Below are 17567 nucleotides of genomic sequence, written 5' to 3'. Positions count from 1 at the left end.
CAAGTATCATGACCTGCTTGTTTCTTATGTCTCCAGTATCCAATTGGACGTAATTAGCTTCCTAATCGGTATCAGAATAAACATCAAGTCATTTTTCAAACATACCTACTAACACAACTCCCACTGTAAGTCATGAGCGGACTTGCAAGTTGATGATCGACAGTTGCGATTACCCTATACTTCTCCGCAACCAAGCTTGTCAACGACTAACAAGCTTCCTTCTCCAACTGCATTTCTTTGCTCTTGACTTGAAGCCTGAAGGTCTTCGAGCCTTTATCTATTCCATATCATACAATCATATTCAGTGGAAACCATATCCTCTGCTCTCAACCCTTGATAAGCTTCCCCTCTCCACACTTGAGACATATTCAGTGCATTGATCTCAGCCATGTCACAAGATCAAGACGTTTCAAGCTCCCTCAAGAACCTGTCAATCGACACAAAGGACGAGCCTTCAGTGTTGTCCAAGAAGCCAGCACCCAAGAAGAAGGCCAAGAAGGCCGTCGCAGACTCATGGGAGGACTCCGACCCCGACTCTGATGCAGAGCCCGAAGTCGAGTCAGAGTCAGAGTCAAACAAGCCAACTCCCACCGCGACACCCGCACCGCCTCCCCCAACGCCCATGTCACCCGTCGGTGGCTTACCATGGGAGTCACCTTCAGGAAGTCCCGGCCCTCGCGCCGGAGCAGACCCGGATAAACGCCCTGAGAAGACGGATGCCGTGGCTCGTCGTATGATTGCTGCTGGACTAGGCCTTAAGGCACCGAAGCAGACGGAGGAGCAAAGGGCGTACCAGAGGAGTGTTCGTGAGCAGGAGAAGAAGAGAAGGGAGCAGGAGAAGGAGGAGGCAAAGAAACGACAGGCTGATGTTGAGAAGGCAAAGGCAGCCATTTGGGATGATTAACCGGATATCTGATTAACAAGCTTGGAAGACTGCATGGCAGACAACAAGAGCTTACAATTCACTTTTCTTCCTGGGCAACTCTCAGAGAACTCACTGAACCGAGTGACTTGGAGTCAAAGAGGAAAGATACAAGAAAGAATACCTACATAAGTTGTCAGGGTTGAGAAATACGTATGAACAAATCCCTGCTACCGATAACAAATGCTCTGTCTGGTCTGAGGTATATACTGCTTGGGTATCAGACTAAAACAGTTTACTTTACATGCGCAACGGTGCTTATTCTGGCCCATAGAATCATGTTTATACGATCATATGTACATTCAAAGACTTCACATAGTGGCTAACATGATGCAGCACAATTCGTGTATCGAGCAATCGCGGCCGAACCGCAGGTATCATTGCATTGTCATTTCTCAATCTCGGTTTGCCTAGGCAGTAGCAACGTTCTCAACTTTTCATGACCACATGCTGGAAATGCTTGTCTCTGTACCTCCTCGATTCTCGAAGGCTTCCAGGCACAGCGTGTGATTCATGTGCCATCTAGTTCCACGGCATGAAAGCTCATGCCAACCACATGACTTCCAAAACAAACCCAACTTTGACTCCGTGTATAAGTCTGAAGACAGACTTTTGATATTGTTTTCGTTGACAGTGGTATCTTTCTCGCCAAACATCCATCATGTCCCAAAATTTCATCTCAACCGGCAACCAGGGGTATTCTTCGTTTTTTTTGGTCTCAGCTTTTCGTTACATGACTGGGTATAAGGAGTGGACGTCAAGTCATCAAAAGAGAACCCCCGATTCCATATAGACCAGGAAAAAGCAAAAAGTAACAGCAAGTAAAAAACAGGAAAGCACTCAAACGCAAATCAGGTAAAACAAACATGGCAAGACGTAAACCGACCGATGCACAAGTCGACGTTCCAGGGTATTTTTACGCCAGGGTATATCCAGCCGGGGTATTTGCATGTAGAGGTTCTAACACGGGGGAATCTAACGGAAAGGCCCAATAGGGGCGGGGTATCCTGAATTCATAGAATGAGAAGTGGAAGGGCGCCCGCTGTCGCCGGACGCGCGGGTGCTGTGGCGAGGTGTGACATCGCCAGGTTGAGGAATGGACAATTTGTTGTCCATGTGAGTGCCGAAGGTTCGAGGAGCCCAAGGATTGTCGTCGTCAGGGAGGTTGACGCCGCTATCGTTCCAGGGGTTTCGGTCGGCGTTGAAGCTGCGGGTCGATTCGATCGAAATGAGCGAAGACTTAGAGACGTTGCTTGAACCCTTGAAAAAGTTACCGTTGCCAGAATGAGAGCTGTTCTTTCTGCGGTCCAAGAAAGATGAAATTGACGTCATACTGCCAGGCTTTCGGAGACGGTCGAGAATACTGCTTCGCTCGCGAGCGACTTCATCGCCAAAGCCAGTCTTGATAGGAGAATCAGTGGCGACAGGTGCAGGAGCGTGCTGTAGAAGCTTAGAGTCGAAATACTGCAGAGAATCTTCAAACGAGTCAGATTTAGGGCGAGGGAGAGCGCCCTTAACAACATTGATCTCAGCTCCGGAAGTTGCGAATTGAGACTGAATGAAGTCCATAGCATCACGGAGACCACCGGCGTTGTTGCGGGTGAACCCCCAAAGAAGAGTGACCGTAGGCTCGCCGTTCTCAGTGAGCTCGTCGGGGTTCTGCCTGACGCTGAGTTCAACCTCATGCTGGCTCTTCAGCTTGGGCACGAGGTCATGAGCAAATTCAGGAGACTCGAGGAACTTGACCAGCTCAGGAGTTCTGGCGAGGACAAGCTCATGCTTATCTGGGACCATGCCGAGAAACTCATCGACACAGTGAGGAACCTGCCACTGTGGACCGTTAACCGTAACCTCATCACTGGCTTGCTCAGTGCTGGGGAAGTTGATCTTGCAGTTGTACTTCTGCTCCAGGTCATCGATCTCAGGAAGTCTAGCAATAAGCTGACGATGATAGAGGCGGTCAACGCTGACAATCTGAGATGTGTACTCAGAATCCTATAGATTCTATTAGCATTGAGCGAGCGGTGGCATTAGGTGACACTTACGGCACGATCGACCATCTCCAAGATCTCGTTCTTGACAGCGTCCAAATTCTGGGCGTTTCGAGCTGGCGTGCGGCAGATGACATTGTCAACTTTGATATCGTCGTCTTCTCGACCCATTCCGCCTGTATCAAGGTTAGTAAGCTTATACCTGATAGTGTAGCAACGGTGACTCCGACCTCTATCCATAGCATTGGAGAACTTGACGAAGACCGAGTGCTTCTTCATGATGCGCTGGATGTGCTGACCACCAATACCGATGATGCGTTTGTGGTACTGATCCGGCACATGGAACGAAATAGATGCAGGCATTTCTTGCTCCACAAGAGTGAGGCCCTGCTTCATGGACTCATAAGTTGCTGCCATGACATCGATGTTGAAGTTGTACTCGTTGAAACCATCGAAAATGATCTGCACATTGCTCTGTCCCATTATCTTGTTGATTTTGCCGTTCTTTTTGCCACTGACGAATTCCTTGTGCTCATTGGCAAGCTCAATCTTGACCCGGATCTGGTACTGAGATTGAGAAATGAACTTCATCTCTGATATGACTTGAAGAGCTGTCTTGACAGCGTCATCAGAGCCAGTGATGGTGAAACTCAGTTTATCGAAGGAAAGATCGGCATCGGAGTTGGCGCAGATATCAACGAGCAAACTCTTGATGTCGTTGGGGTGAGGGAAATGCCTGGCATCAGCGGGCTGAATGAACCATCCCGCACTGTAGAATTGACCAGCCTGTGCCAAAGTTAGCAGGGTGTCTATTCGATTTCAGACATTACTTACCAAGGACATGATCTCTCGCACAGTTCGCTCAACGTGAAGACCTTCACTTCCTTGAACTCGGACCATGTTACGCTGAGTAGCCAGGGGAGGGAACATGATGAAGGTGCCATTGGCCTCCAGAATCTTCCGGACCTTATCTAGACGACCCAGCAGAATACTGTCGATCTTGGCAGCAGGAATTGTTACGTCTTTAACGTACAATCTGATGCGCTGGACAGTTTCGTGAAGTTTCTGCTTTGCTAATTCAATAGCTTGGGGTGTTTCACCAGTGATGAAAATATCGTTGGGGTCACGGCGAGTCGCTTTAGGAGGACAGTAGCGATACATTGCCGAGAACGGAGGTGGGAAGTAGATGGCAGTTCCAGTGGAAGACTCAATGAGCTTGATGTTTTTGCGATGTCGGCCACAGACAAGCTGGTGGAGGGAAGCCTCGAGTTTGGTACCATCGACAATTCGGCCAAGCTGCGTAAGTGTTAGAACAGCAGATAAGTATAACTAAGCAGGAAACAGTACCAGAGTATCAATGTGGATCAGAACACGAGCCTTTGCGTGCTCGGATGATAGTATATCACCGTAAATAGCAACTCTCCAGCGCTGATCCATGCGTAATTCAGCATCACCAGTCATACCGTCGACAACAGGGGTCAATTTAGGGCCAAGAAGAAAGATATCTACGCCACAGAAGGTGGAGATGTAATCGAGGGTATCAGTAACAGGCTTCTTGAGCACTCCGGCATTGAGATCGCAGACGAGTTGACCATCAATATCAATGGTGGTGCAGCGCTGTAAAAATGTTAGAGAAGAGCTTCGAATTGTACCGGGAGAGCCCAGGTTCATATGTGTAGGAACATACAAGAGAAATTGGGGTATCATTCAAAATAGTCTCTCGGCTCTTGTGGACCAGCTCTGGAGAGCCCGAGAGACAAACAGTAGCAACCTGTTGGCCTTTTCCGCCCTTGAGCATTGTCGACAGGACGTACGCCTCAACAGGAAGCGGCCCGTTGGTAATTTCCTGGCACATCCTGTGGAGGTTGTTCAGGTTCTGAACATGGACAGGCAGCTCGTGAATCTGGACGTCGTCCGGCGCGTCCTCGGGGTGTGTCCATCGTAGGACAGCGTCAGTGGTCGCGTGAAGAATGTCCTCAGTATCGGGGCCCGCAAGATCGGAAGCGAATGGGATGTTGAACGAGTAGAGAATGGTGGCATCGGCGGCTTGAGGGGAAGCCATGGGCTGACCGGGTTGAGCGGCGTTCTTGGGATGGTTGAGGGCATTCATGGGCATATTAGGACGGCCCATTACGAAATTGGGAGCCATTCTTTCCGACCAGTGACGCATATTTGCCAACTTATTCATGATGAGGATCGAGAAAGTTGCGTCGTTGGTATCGTCGTCGTCGTCCGAATCGTGGGCGGGCGGCGACGGTCGGCCAAGGTGGAGGAGGCTGAACGGAAGAGGACGCCGGGGGTGGAGAAGAGCCAAAGAGAAGAGAATACAAAGATGATGCGAGATTGATCAAGAGAAAGCGAAAACTGTATGGGTATCGAAGAAGCTGAGGTCAAGAAAGGGCCGTGAGGATGGGGGAAGGGGGTAAGGGTAGGGGAAGGGGAAAGAAAGAGAGATGGTGGTATTTGTGAGCTCTTTCCACGTCTGACGAGGGAGGGAGAGAGAGGTTAGGTTAGGTAGGTTGAGTGGAGGTTGACTGAGGTGAAGTGAGGTGAGGGAAGTGGAAGGGGAGAGGATAACTAAGGTATAGCGGACCCAGGCGTAAAAAGCGAGGAACGTCAGGCCAAGTCAAGTCAGCAGAGACGTACCTACCTTCTGTGCCGTACCATACCGTCCGTACCTACTCGAGTACAAGACAAGACAAAGTGGGTGACGAGCCAGGCGGCAGGTACAGCTGCTTAGTGCCCTGGTCCGCCTACCGTAACTTGCCAGGGAAGTAACTGGGGGGGGGGGGGTTTAAAAGAGGGCCCTAGCACGCTGGGACTAAACCTGAAGGCCTGTCTGTGTCTGTCTGAGATGGAATCTGAACTCAATTTTCACGATACAAGAGAAGAAATGACAACGCGAAACATCAGAATTGAAATGAAACCAGGATTCAAATAAGAGAAGCCCTAATACAACTGCATATCAAACATCCCACGCATGGTACAAGGTTTTGCGTCGAAAACCCCTCGGAATGGGTGGTCACTCTAATCATGGTCGAGGGTTTTGATAAGAACAGCCACAGTGAACACTGAACCACTAAACCATCGATGATCCCTGACTGCCCTGGAACCAAGAGAAGTTTCAATTGCGCAGATCGTCAAAGTTGCGAACCCCAACGACCGTTCTCACCTGAGAAGTATAACTCGAAGCATCATACGGCTCATTCTTCACAATGACGATTTGCTGAACCAACATCAAAACTCAGCCATTGCCAACCCTCAGCTCCTCGGTTCGATCGCCTTCGAATAACAGCGTCTTAGGGCATGGATGTTTTCTGGGTAGTGGAGACCATCAGCCCAGGCTAGGAGCCTCCTCCTGCAGACCACAGTATCATCGTGGTCACTCCAACAGGTATAGGCAGTCTCCTCCCGCGGAACGCTACGCTGAACCGGTTGCGTTCCAAACACTTTAGTGGGATGTTCAAGGGCTTCGGCAAAGCATAGCAAAGCCTCCGGGTTGTCCATGGAGCGAAACTCAGTCAAGACCTGAAGTATGGATACTCGACACATCACCAAATCCACAAGCTGTCTCAAGTACCGCTGTCTCGAACACTAACACGAAGAGAGCCTGGATAGAGGGCAACAGCTGCATGAGGATGGGTCACCTCCGCCAATGACCAACCACTCAAGTCTGTTTACTGTCAAGGGCAGCTAAAGCCCATGTTTTTGCATCATAGTATCCAGATCCAAGACGATCATTTGGTCAGGCAGTCCACCGCATAAGCACAACAGATTGTAACCAGAGAAAACACCAACACACACCACACATCGCATCCATCATCAGCTGTGTTTGGCTTCGTTGCTAATGTTAGGCCAAGCTTCGATCACACGGCGTCCCCACACAAGACAAGGTCCTCGTCTGGTGTCTGTGTGACTTGTCCCAGGACGAACAAGGGAGCTGATTCGAGGACTGACCCATGCAAGCCGGCCTCTCACCAAGAGTCCGGCACCGGCTCAGCCACTAGCAACTCGTCATTGAATATATCAGACTTTCAGGGACCTTATTTGGCCGGCATTGCAGAATGCAGAATGGCAATGTGCACACAGACTAAAAGACACAAGGATCTACAGTCTCGACTTCTGTACTGCAACATCGCGAACTCCTGCATTTATCAAGGGAGCTGGCATTCTTGGGGTCCGTTTGTATGTGGCGCAACAATTCTGGATCGCTGGGCAGACGCGCATATGCGTGTCCTAGCACCCTTTGTTGATTGCTTCACTGACTTGCCTCCTCGAATTCCAGAGGCTTATGTCGAATGCATGGTCATCACGAGCCACGCCACTCTTTTCACCCGTCAACCTTGAAGCTTAAAGCCATGATATCAGTAACCTACATATTCTGTGACTAACTAACCACATCCGCCAATGGTTCAGCAGTTGGGCTAGCTGAATGTCCTCTTTGAGTAGCAGTTGATAAGCGAAGCCCAATATGTTTTTTTTGTGAACTGACTCGACAGGACATGTGAGAGCTGATAGTCAGACTCACCAGCCATGTCTCAAACGTTCATATTCGTACCTTAGGCTCGTGACATTTGCACTGACCTTTCAGGGTCCTTGCATATTCCGACTGGTCAGGAATTGGGACTCGACCTCTCAGATGTCCGCGAACTCTGCAGAGTCTTGAGAGACTGCCACGACAGCATGATTAATACCACTTGGAGCAGCATCTTCATGGTGTTTGATGAACCCCTGGGACGAGCCTATGGTCACATCTATACGACCCCTGCCTATCACCTCATTCCTTCGAACCATACCATATAGTCCTGTTTATTGATCAAGCGGTCTATCATATGACCAGCCGTATTTTGTTACAATCGGCGCTTATATCGGATATAGATTTTTATTTCACACGTTTGGTAGCACTTTCTCGCTTCTCGTTCTCTTCAAACCAGCTCTTATGGTGGGGCTCACCATGTTGAGCTATGTTCTGTTGTGCTCAGGCGGATTCTTGCAGGCCATGATGAACTTTCATTGTCAACATAGAAACGCAAACCAATGTTTGGCCAATTGGGGTTTATTATTGCGGAGAACAGACGAGTGCTCGATCCGCTTCTCTGAACCACGGCCTCTTGATATTATTATTCCTATGCATTGAGTCCAAAGATAGTAGTTAAAGAGATAAACGTTGTTATTCAACTTCTCGGGTGGAAGAATGGCCTTCTTACGTCATTAAATTATATTGGTAATACCGTCTGATATCAACTGGATCCGCTTCTATTTTAATACCGCTTTGGTTTGACCTAGCTTAACGATAAACCTCCCTCCTCGCATCATCTGCGTAAACAATCTCCTGTGTAGCTCCTCGCGGTCTCTCAATGAATGCAATCTCCTCCCCGCCTCTCATCGGTTGATTGTAGTACCGCTCCACCGGCCGCGTGTTGTACTCCTGTCTCACAACGCCTGGCTCTGCAGCAATGGCACCGTATTCCCGCGCGTAAGGCTGTACAGCCTCACGGCGGCCCTCCGGGTGGACGCTTGTGGCATATTGACGTACGGGTGGCTCGGGTCGCACGCTCTGCACTCGGCCGTAGTCCCGGGCGACCTCATACCGAACAGCCTCTGCTGGTCGCACGCTGGCCGGCCTTGTAATATAATCTCTCGTCCCGTCTTCCATACGTCTTCGTTCTGGAGGTGCCATCACCTCAACGAATTCCCCTGAGGGACCTATTGGCCGTGTTGAATGCTCACGTGGCCTATGGTCCCTGTAATCCTGCGATACGTACTCCGGTTGTGTAACAACCCGCCTAGGCATATACGATGGTGAACGTCTCCTGTAGACTGCCCCTCCTTCTTCGTACGCCTCCATCGCCTGGGGCCTCCGAACCGGAGCTCGTTCATAAAAGACCTCGGGTTCGCCGGATCGAGCGGGAGGAGCTGCGGAGTGCCGGATGATCGTCGAACGTGGTGGCTCAATATACTCACGTCCATAAGCATCTACGATAATTCGAGTTGGCGGCGGCCTTTGAGGTGCCAGAAACACATCGCCTTCTGTTCTTAAGCCTGTAGGTGACGCTTCATGTGCTCCCGCATAGGGCCACGATGGGCGCGGATAACCGTCGTTAGGTCGAACTTGGGAGCTTGCTGTTCCCCCCATCGACAGCCTCTGGTGAGGAGGGGGAACATGTGGGGGCTGTTCAATAGGATACGGTCCACCGGAAACGTATCGATCATCGGCGTATTCTCTCCTATAGACAGCAGTTCCAGGAACAGTGGTGCTCGCTGCACGTTGTGATGAAAAGCCTACTGTGTCATAGCCTATCGGCACTCGATCATCTCGCTCTTGACGGTTATGCACAGGCACAGGTTCTGGAGGATAGAGGCCAGGGTGAGGCTCGAAACGAACTTCTTCGTAGACAGGTTCATCTGGTTGTTGCTGAGCGTACCTTTGACGTTTATTGGGACGAATATAAGAAGGGGCATTCATAGGGGAAGGAGATCTAGGTTCAGCCTTGATATAAGGCGTTGGTTCAGTCTCGGGCGCTTGCCTGTCAGCCTTTCTCTTCTTCTTCTTTGCTTTCCGCCTATCCGATGCACCGCCTTGAGGCGAGCTTTCAGGACTAGTGACAGCGACTGGCTCGTTCCTGAGAGCAGCAACTTGAGCGGGAGTACCAGTGGACGAAGTCGACGTCGCTTCGGCAGCCTGAGGTCGTGGCCTAGTATTCATTAATGCCGAAGTCTGCGCATTCTGAGGCGATCTCTCATGTGCTCTGATCAGAGGAGAAGGGGGACGGCTGTCAATATAGTGTTCACGGGGAGGCTGTCGAGAGGCTGGTCCGTAATCAACTCTACGCCTATCGCTCTCCCCATTACTGGGACTTTGTCTGGCGCTTCTATCCTGTCTAGGTGCTGTCTTGTCTGCATTATAAGTAGCAAGGCCAGGGACCTGAACAGGTCGTGAAGTGCTGTTAACGCTCAACGAACCGACAAAAGGGTCTGGATTTGCGTAGGCTTCTTGAGGTCTAGTGTGGCTCGGTGCGTACGGTTCCGGAGGGACTTGCTCAAAACCAATCAGACGTTGTCGCGAAATAGGAGCGTTTTGGCTATTTATCTTTGGTTGCGACTCCGCGACGGGTACTTGTGCCTCTTCGGACTCGTTACGGACTCGGGAAGTCAAAACGGACGATGGAGTGTTGTGCTGCGACGAGTAGAAAGTGTTGTCATCGAAGGAATCACTTGCATTGTCAATGTTAGTAGCATCAGCAACAGTAGTGTCGGGATCAGCATTGCTTTCCACAAGCGTCAAGGCTTTCGTCAAGACCTCGTTAAGATCGAATTCGACGATAGGCTCCCCTTGCGCCACGCTCTTAGCAGTTACTCGTCTCTGATCAACTTCGTCTCTCAAAGCACGTTCCAGCCTCTGTCTCTGCAACTTCAACTCTGCTTTGACCAAATCCTCAGATTTCTCTAGGAAGATGGGGTTGATCTCAGTAGATCCTGCCCCGTATGGCTTGCTGTTGTTGGTGGCAGACACATCTGCTTGCTTTTCGTTCGCGATGGTTTGCCGTTGAGCGTCTGCCTGATGACACGGCGTTCCATCTTGCGTGGAAATATCTATCGGACGGATGGAAGTTTGTGCGGAAGGGATAAAGTTAGAGGGGACCTTGATAGTCGGATGTTTACCAGAGAGAACAGTTGTTGAGAAGCGTACAATCTTCTCATACTGCTCGATCTGATGACGCTCCTTCTCAGCAAGACCAGCAAGCTCATTCCTACTAGCAAGAGGTCCCTGAACAGCAATCTCTTGTGCCATGATGGCGGCGAGTGAAATGTACACGTCGCGTCACCAGGTGACACCAGATTAAAATAAAAAAAGGGAGCAAGCAAGCAATAGGACCAAGTCCAAGTTAGCTCAACGAAAGTGTTGGGTAATAAGCCCGACCGACAACGCCACTCTTGACGCGATATGACGCGGACCAAAGAGATACTACTGATCAAAATGTAAATGCGCTGTTTTGGCTGTTGTTCAAGAAATGGAAGCTTTGATGTTGGAGGTCTGTGCAAGTAATGGAGTGGTTTTTAGAGCCACTGGCGCCTCGACTCGGGTGGACGCGAAAGGCAAACAATTTAGGCGGTGTAAGCGGCAGAATTCTTCCACTACAGGGTCTTAAGATCCATACCTTAACTGGTGAACTGCTGATCAGATGAAAATAGTAGCATGAAACCAAATTAATTATCAACAATTGAAATTTCTTTTGTATTCGCTCTGCAATTAAATAATCATCTGGAATTGTTTCATTAAGCCTATTACAACTTTGACTTAGACGGCATTGGGTTGAATGTCATGTGTTAGTGTCATAGCTCTTACACGGACTGTCCATTGAGCCTCAATATCAAGAACACGACACTTGTGGTCATACAAATTCGATCCTTGAAGATAACAAAGACTAATATCCATGCTTTTAGGAAGTTCGGCTAGTCTAAAGGCCCTGGATTTGTCGTCTTGTCCTATCATTTAGTGTCCGAACCATGAGGCTCATGATGAACTCCCTGTAAGCATGGATCATGTAAACGACTATAGTATTACGCGTGGCTTGACAGCCTCCTTTAAAGCCCATGAAGCTTTATGCCATGATGATCTAGGAGTCGAAGTCCTATGACCTATTCACACGTGTTTTTAAATGGAGATTCTATCAAACAAAGGGGTTGTCTTCCATGACATTCCTCGAATGTTTGCTCAACAACAACTCATATGTTACCAAAAGCAACTTGTGACAGAATGACAGTCCCGCGATCGGAGACCGGAAGACGATCCGCGCCGAACTTTGCTCATTATTCAGCCACACCGCAAGAGTCATTGGGTGAAACGTAGCGCACCAACGGACGGATACCGACGATGACCTACGGATACTGCAGAGTTGATCCAAAGAAGCGATTGATTACTTACTAGCCTTGCGTTTTTAGCCCAGATCGCCATTCCCTATAAAATTCTATTTAAACTGTCTCTCTCCTCCTCATAGCCATTCAATGTACCAATTACGACCACGTGTCACCGCATTATCATCATTGAAGCGCTTCTCAAAACCTTTAGTTGCCTCCTCTTTATTGCTCAACTCAAATCTTACACCTCGCTATCCTCACCTTGCCAACCACAACCCCAGCCTCAATATTCAGACTCATACCAAATTCAATATGGGCAGTACTCAGGACATGAACCCGGGAAAGCCGGTCCTATTCTTGTTAGTCTTTTCGAAAATTCACCTCTTATAGGCTTTGAGCTAACTGTGCGACAGCGATATTGACAACTGCCTCTATCCGCGGAGTAAGCTAAGACTGAAATTAGCGTTTATGATTACTTAAAACTAACAGTAAATGAAGGCGCAAAAGTCCATGACATAATGGCCAAACTCATCGATGAGTACTTCTCTAAACACCTGGAGATTCCTTGGGATGAGGCAGTGAAACTGCACAAAGAGTATTACACCAACTACGGCCTCGCCATTGAGGGGTTGGTGCGCCATCACCAAATCGATCCTCTGGATTACAACGCCAAAGTGGACGATGCTTTACCCCTCGAAGGAATCATCAAGCCCAACCCTGAGCTACGCGAACTCCTAGAGGATATCGACAAGTCCAAGGTTACTGTGTGGCTTTTCACCAACGCCTATGTGAACCACGGGAAGAGAGTTGTTCGCCTCTTGGGCATCGAGGACATCTTCGATGGTCTCACATACTGCAACTATGCGGAACAACCATTACTCTGCAAGCCAGATCCCCGCATGTACGAGAAGGCCATGCGCGAGGCAGGCGTCGAGCGTGTGGAGGACTGTTACTTTGTTGGTAAGTTCCCCCACGCTGTTACCCATAAATCCATCTCACCCCTTCTAGATGATTCTGCCTTGAACTGCACAGAAGCCAAGAAATTTGGTTGGACAGCAGCTCATCTCGTTGAGGAGGGAGTACCAGCTCCCAAAACCCCTGCTTCGCAATACCAAATCCAGCATCTGCGAGAGCTACGGAATGTCTACCCGCAGTTCTTCAAATCTACTTCAAACAAGGCATAGATTATGACATTTGAGGTTGGTTACGAAATAGAGGGGATTATGGGGCATATGATAGAATTTTTAGACGGTGGCGTTCAAGGCGCTCACTAGGCTGAGATACCTTTGTATTATGGTTTTTCAACAAAAATAATAAAATGCTCGTTTGCATGGGCTGTCAGCCTTCCATTTGGTTATTCGTACCCTGAACTCCTCGCTACGCATCAATAAACGTGTCAAAAACAGACCGAACCCGTAATTATGGTCGTCGTATGCTGCGAATAACACTGTCAAGCTCAGACAAAATCTGATCTTTCTCCTTGATTGCTTCTTGGCGTTGGGCTTCAGCAATCTTCAAATCCTCCTCCAGCTCTTTGATGTATCTCTCCTGATCCATCTCACTGTTGTCTAAGCCGGGGAGAGATGAGATGAGGACCTCGATTTGCTGCTCTTTGACAATAAGATCCTGTGACAACTCTACCATACCCGCTCGAAACTCATCTGGAGGAAGTGAATCAACTGAGGAAAGTTAGCATGTTTCCCTTCAAATGCGTTATGAGTTTGGACATGCCTTCTTTTGGAGCATCTTTCACTTCGCGAACCTTGTCATTAGGGCCAAGTGTTTCAAGGTCATGTCGCTTGTTGACATAGTGAAGGCATGCAACGAACTGTGTGGCCAGCTGTAGAATTTATTAGCGGAAGATATTTATGAGATAGACTCTGGTCGCACCTGATCTACAGCATCTTGCAATTGTGTTAATCGATCACCCATGATGCTGGCTGGAAGCTCTCAAACAAAGCAGTTCTAATGATTTACAGCTTCAAGGCTCATTCACACCTCAATCTCACACTGGCTTAGTTGTCACGTGAAGATATGCCGGAGGTCGGGCAATCAACAATCCGCCCCGGAAATTCTGGAGCTCAGTGATGGAAGGAAGTGAACACCGTTGTCTCTGGGCGAGCTATGACATGATTGGCACGGCATGGTCCAAGTGGCAGCAACACCATGTTCACTCTTTCTTAAACCTGTCAAGTCCACATCTTTTACTTCGCCTTCGTGCGCTTCTGTCTCTCTCATCCAATTCTTTAACCCAATAAACTTTTTCTCTACACTCTTTTTTACATTGACTTTTGCAGTAAAATATGTCTGAGCAACCTCCCCAGCCAGGCCCCCAGCCTGGGCAGATTCCCATGCCGCAACCTGGGCAGCGACCTACACCCGAGCAGATCCAGGCAATGCAGCGCCAACTCGCCATTGATGCTGAGAAGAACGGCATGACTGTCCCTGAATTTATCGAGCATATCAAGAGACAAGCGCAAGAGCAAATGAGAATGCGCGCGCAACAGCAACAGCAAGGTCATGATCACGACCACGATCACAACGGCCATTCTCATGATCACGGTCAACCTCCCCAGCAGGGTCGCGCCCAGCCTATTACGCCGGGGCCCCCCAACCCCAAGGCTATTGCTCTTGCCTCGTTCCTTCGAGGCCAGGATCTCAAGCCCAGAACTGTGATTCTGAACGGCGAGCGAAAGGACATGTTTCGAGGTAGGCCACATGGCACCAATATCTTCCACGCCAGAAGCTGACACAATCTAGTCAAGCGAGCCCTCCGAGCTCTTCAGTCCCCCGCATATGAGAAAGCCCGCAAGAAGAACCCTCTTCTCCCAGAAATCACCGACCGAGCTTCTCTCGAGAACACCTTCAAGCTGCTACCCCTGAGCATGCTTGCCCTCCGAGTTTCCAAGGTCGAGCCACAGGCAGGCCCGAACGGAAAGAAGCCCAAACGTGTTAAAGGACAGTGGACTGTCAAGATTGAGCAGCAACAAGAGGCAAAGGACGATATGTACTACTGCTGGCTGTGGGAAGGTAGCCAGCTCAAGCGCAAGATCTACGCTGGTCTTGCACTCCTTGCTATCTTCGCTATCGTCTTGTACCCTCTGTGGCCTCTGGTGTTGCGCCAGGGTGTCTACTACCTCAGTTGGGGACTCCTTGGTCTGCTCGGACTGTTCTTTTTGATGGCCATCTTTCGTGTTATCCTGTTCTGTATCACCTACTTCACTACGCCACCTGGCCTATGGCTATTCCCCAACTTGTGGGAGGACGTTTCTTTCATGGATAGTTTCAGACCCGTTTGGGCTTGGCACGAGGTCAGTTGACTATGCTACGAGAGAATGAAACAAATTACTAACATGCATACAGACCGAGAAGAAGAAGAAAAAGAAGAAGTCTGCTGCCCCTGCAACCACCCCCAACCCCGCCTTCGCAGCCGCTACTGGTCAAGTTAACACGAGTGCGACTACAACTGGTACGGATACTCAGGTCAAGACTGGCGATGTGCAGCAACGGCACTACGAGGCCCCAAGAGTTGAAGAGCTCGATGACGATGAGTAGATGGCATCTAAAAGTGACCTTGGGTGATGGCGTTTTTTTGGGAGTTGTAATAGTATCGTGGATCTACCGTGTAGTGTGGAAAGCAATCAAAGCGGTTTCTTTTTTGTATGAAATTTTTCTAATTATACAGGCATGTACAATGCCAATTTTGTCGTGAAATGTTCAAATTTTGGATGGATATCTAGAAAACAAACCGAAGCACCTCGCCAGCCATAGTCCATGATAAGAACAGCAATATCGAGTCGCCTCGTTTTCCTCCAATGAAGGGAATTTTCTACAGCACTTTTGAATAGTCGATCCTTGTCAATGACAGGAGCTCGATACACTTGACCCCTCCATGATAGCTCCTCAGGACTGCAACGTTAGATGTTTCCAAAAGAAGGTACCGCCCTTGAGTTCTCCATTTGGACTTAGACCATATTTTGGGATCTGGCCAAGCTCGACATAACCAAGCTTTTTATACACCTCTTCTGCTGGGCTTCCGGTCTCTGTGTCGAGAAGCTAAGCAGTTGTTAGCTACCGGGACTTACATGCCGAAGAGCTAACGTTAGTATAGTTACGATGGACATTGAACTTACCAGAATAGTTCGACCACGCTTGGTCGCTTCAGCTTCGAGGGCAGAAATCAAAGTTCTGGCACCACCTCGACCGCGAAAAGCTTTATGGACGAGAAGCTTTTCAACGACACCGCGGAATGGGCCAGTTTCTGAAGAGGGCATACTTAGCATGACAACGCCCACCACATCGGAACCGTTCGGCCGAGCTCCGGGTTCGCAGTCGTTCAGGAGAATGAATATGAGCCGTTTTCCGTCTGCCACCTCTGCAATTCGCTCTTTCCACCAAGCAAGAAGTTTCTCGTGAGATAGGGGCGGGAGGAATTCTGCGATAGTTCGGTCGTGAGTGATACAGGAGGCATGAATGGCTGCAAGATAGGGTATCAGGTGCCCATGCTGCCCTGGTGAGAAGAGGGCCACTGTTCCTGAAGCTGTCATGTTGAGAATATCTTGTTGATTGGAAGAGCTTATGTCGAGAGTCTTGAGTTTAAGTGGTTCCAAGAGAGTAAGTTGTGTCTCAGTGTACAATGCTTCCTTATCATATAAGCATCTGCAGGATTGGAGACCATGTATCCAACCGCAATGGATATTTGAATTGATCAGTGAAATACCGGTCAACGCTGGTGTAGAAATTCTGTACAAGATTTATCAGAGGCTTGACTTGTTAGGCAACCCGATGAGGGGAGATAACTTATGGGTGATCCGATTTAGGAGCTCGAACCCGGTGCAAGCTAGTAGTAGTAGACTTACTTGAAGATTTTAAACTTGGGCTGATGGGCTCTCAAGTAAGCAGTTGAAGGTTAGAAAATGTAGGAATTGTAAAGACAAAGTGTTGAGAAAAACAAGTCGGAGAATTTCGGCTCAGGGAGTTAAATGGTCATGGATGTTAAAGAGACCTGAGCATCAAAACGTGACTGATTACCTGCCTTGCCTCTCCTTAGAGGTTAGGTTACTACAGTATTTAAGATGAGGTCTCTCCGTCCGTGTGAGTGTGATTCAGTGAACCAGAAAAAAAGTCGCCTTCTCCCCTGCAGCCACTGCAAGCTAAGGTAAACGCTGGGCTCGTGGATGCAAGGTTTGGGTTACAAGGTGCCCTAGCAAAGATGGAAGTTTACCAGCTTCCAGTTCCTGAGATGGTCCCCTCCATCAGTGGAGTTGCCCTGTAGTTACCGTCCCGGCGGGTAATTGCAGCAGCCCTGAAGGTACGGCAAGTTGCCTGGGCTGCGTGTCCAGTGGATTTTAGCGTATAAGTTGACGGCTCCGCAACCCATCAAATCAACCAACCCCGGTCGACTTAGTTAGCCAGCCAAGTTGGCTCTTTTACACCCTCAGAACGACTCTGGATTGGATCGAATCCTTTCACTCTCTGCGGAAGCAATCGTGAAGAGGTTGCACGCCACGGTTGCCACAGATTGTCGGAATAAAATGGCGCATATACAAATCTGGCAGTTGAGAATTGCTTTTGCCTTTGCTGGTGGCTTCAAAACTGGTTGAGTCGACCGACGATCAAGGCTAACTAAGAGTTGAGGCCTGAAAGCTAGTGAATTCATGGATGGGTTGATGAAACGAGACGGGACGGGACGGATGGAGAACGGGAACTCTTCGTACTGTCTGTCCACTATATTCCTTGCAACTCCTTCGTACTGGTCCGTGGATAACATCGTGACAAAGTCCACTCTATCAGCT

At 49.1% G+C, this 17567-nt stretch overlaps 7 protein-coding genes across 7 annotated transcripts; 3 read left to right on the top strand and 4 right to left on the bottom strand.

Annotated features, from left to right (window-relative positions):
* Positions 1 to 229: 229 nt before the first annotated feature.
* On the top strand, positions 230 to 1140 carry FOBCDRAFT_27701 (uncharacterized protein). Its single transcript, XM_031179798.3, has one exon. The coding sequence runs from the start codon at positions 389 to 391 to the stop codon at positions 902 to 904; it is 516 nt and encodes a 171-aa protein (XP_031045685.2). The 5' UTR covers positions 230 to 388; the 3' UTR covers positions 905 to 1140.
* A 643-nt stretch (positions 1141 to 1783) lies between these two features.
* FOBCDRAFT_27696 (uncharacterized protein) lies at positions 1784 to 5453 on the bottom strand. The gene is made up of 6 exons (XM_059611534.1): positions 4601 to 5453; positions 4261 to 4530; positions 3748 to 4209; positions 3144 to 3699; positions 2968 to 3089; positions 1784 to 2917 (listed from the first exon to the last, which is right to left on the bottom strand). Exons 1-6 carry the CDS (start codon positions 5099 to 5101, stop codon positions 1898 to 1900), a joined length of 2931 nt encoding a protein of 976 aa, XP_059464634.1. The 5' UTR covers positions 5102 to 5453; the 3' UTR covers positions 1784 to 1897.
* Positions 5454 to 8132: 2679 nt separating this feature from the next.
* Positions 8133 to 10963, bottom strand: FOBCDRAFT_27691 (uncharacterized protein). The gene has a single exon (XM_031179802.3). It carries the CDS (start codon positions 10703 to 10705, stop codon positions 8201 to 8203), a length of 2505 nt encoding a protein of 834 aa, XP_031045689.2. The 5' UTR covers positions 10706 to 10963; the 3' UTR covers positions 8133 to 8200.
* Positions 10964 to 11919: 956 nt separating this feature from the next.
* FOBCDRAFT_199796 (Haloacid dehalogenase-like hydrolase-domain-containing protein) lies at positions 11920 to 12956 on the top strand (the record flags this gene model as incomplete). The annotated part of the gene is made up of 4 exons (XM_059608955.1): positions 11920 to 12131; positions 12186 to 12214; positions 12262 to 12732; positions 12781 to 12956. 4 exons carry the CDS (start codon positions 11920 to 11922, stop codon positions 12954 to 12956), a joined length of 888 nt encoding a protein of 295 aa, XP_059464633.1.
* Positions 12957 to 13073: 117 nt separating this feature from the next.
* FOBCDRAFT_27684 (mediator complex, subunit Med21) lies at positions 13074 to 13744 on the bottom strand. Its single transcript, XM_059611528.1, has 3 exons — positions 13663 to 13744; positions 13504 to 13612; positions 13074 to 13451 (listed from the first exon to the last, which is right to left on the bottom strand). Exons 1-3 carry the CDS (start codon positions 13702 to 13704, stop codon positions 13192 to 13194), a joined length of 411 nt encoding a protein of 136 aa, XP_059464632.1. The 5' UTR covers positions 13705 to 13744; the 3' UTR covers positions 13074 to 13191.
* A 159-nt stretch (positions 13745 to 13903) lies between these two features.
* Positions 13904 to 15467, top strand: FOBCDRAFT_158588 (Sec63 complex subunit SEC62). The gene is made up of 3 exons (XM_031179806.3): positions 13904 to 14481; positions 14533 to 15083; positions 15136 to 15467. Exons 1-3 carry the CDS (start codon positions 14076 to 14078, stop codon positions 15325 to 15327), a joined length of 1149 nt encoding a protein of 382 aa, XP_031045693.1. The 5' UTR covers positions 13904 to 14075; the 3' UTR covers positions 15328 to 15467.
* A 1-nt stretch (position 15468) lies between these two features.
* FOBCDRAFT_27672 (acyl-CoA N-acyltransferase) lies at positions 15469 to 16538 on the bottom strand. Its single transcript, XM_054704137.2, has 2 exons — positions 15906 to 16538; positions 15469 to 15828 (listed from the first exon to the last, which is right to left on the bottom strand). Exons 1-2 carry the CDS (start codon positions 16317 to 16319, stop codon positions 15676 to 15678), a joined length of 567 nt encoding a protein of 188 aa, XP_054560112.1. The 5' UTR covers positions 16320 to 16538; the 3' UTR covers positions 15469 to 15675.
* Between the last annotated feature and the right edge of the window lie 1029 nt (positions 16539 to 17567).

Source organism: Fusarium oxysporum, chromosome IV (genome assembly GCF_013085055.1).
Source record: "Fusarium oxysporum Fo47 chromosome IV, complete sequence".
Lineage (NCBI taxonomy): Eukaryota > Fungi > Ascomycota > Sordariomycetes > Hypocreales > Nectriaceae > Fusarium > Fusarium oxysporum.
Note: the sequence above shows the minus strand (reverse complement) of the source record. Positions and strands in the feature narration are given on the sequence as shown.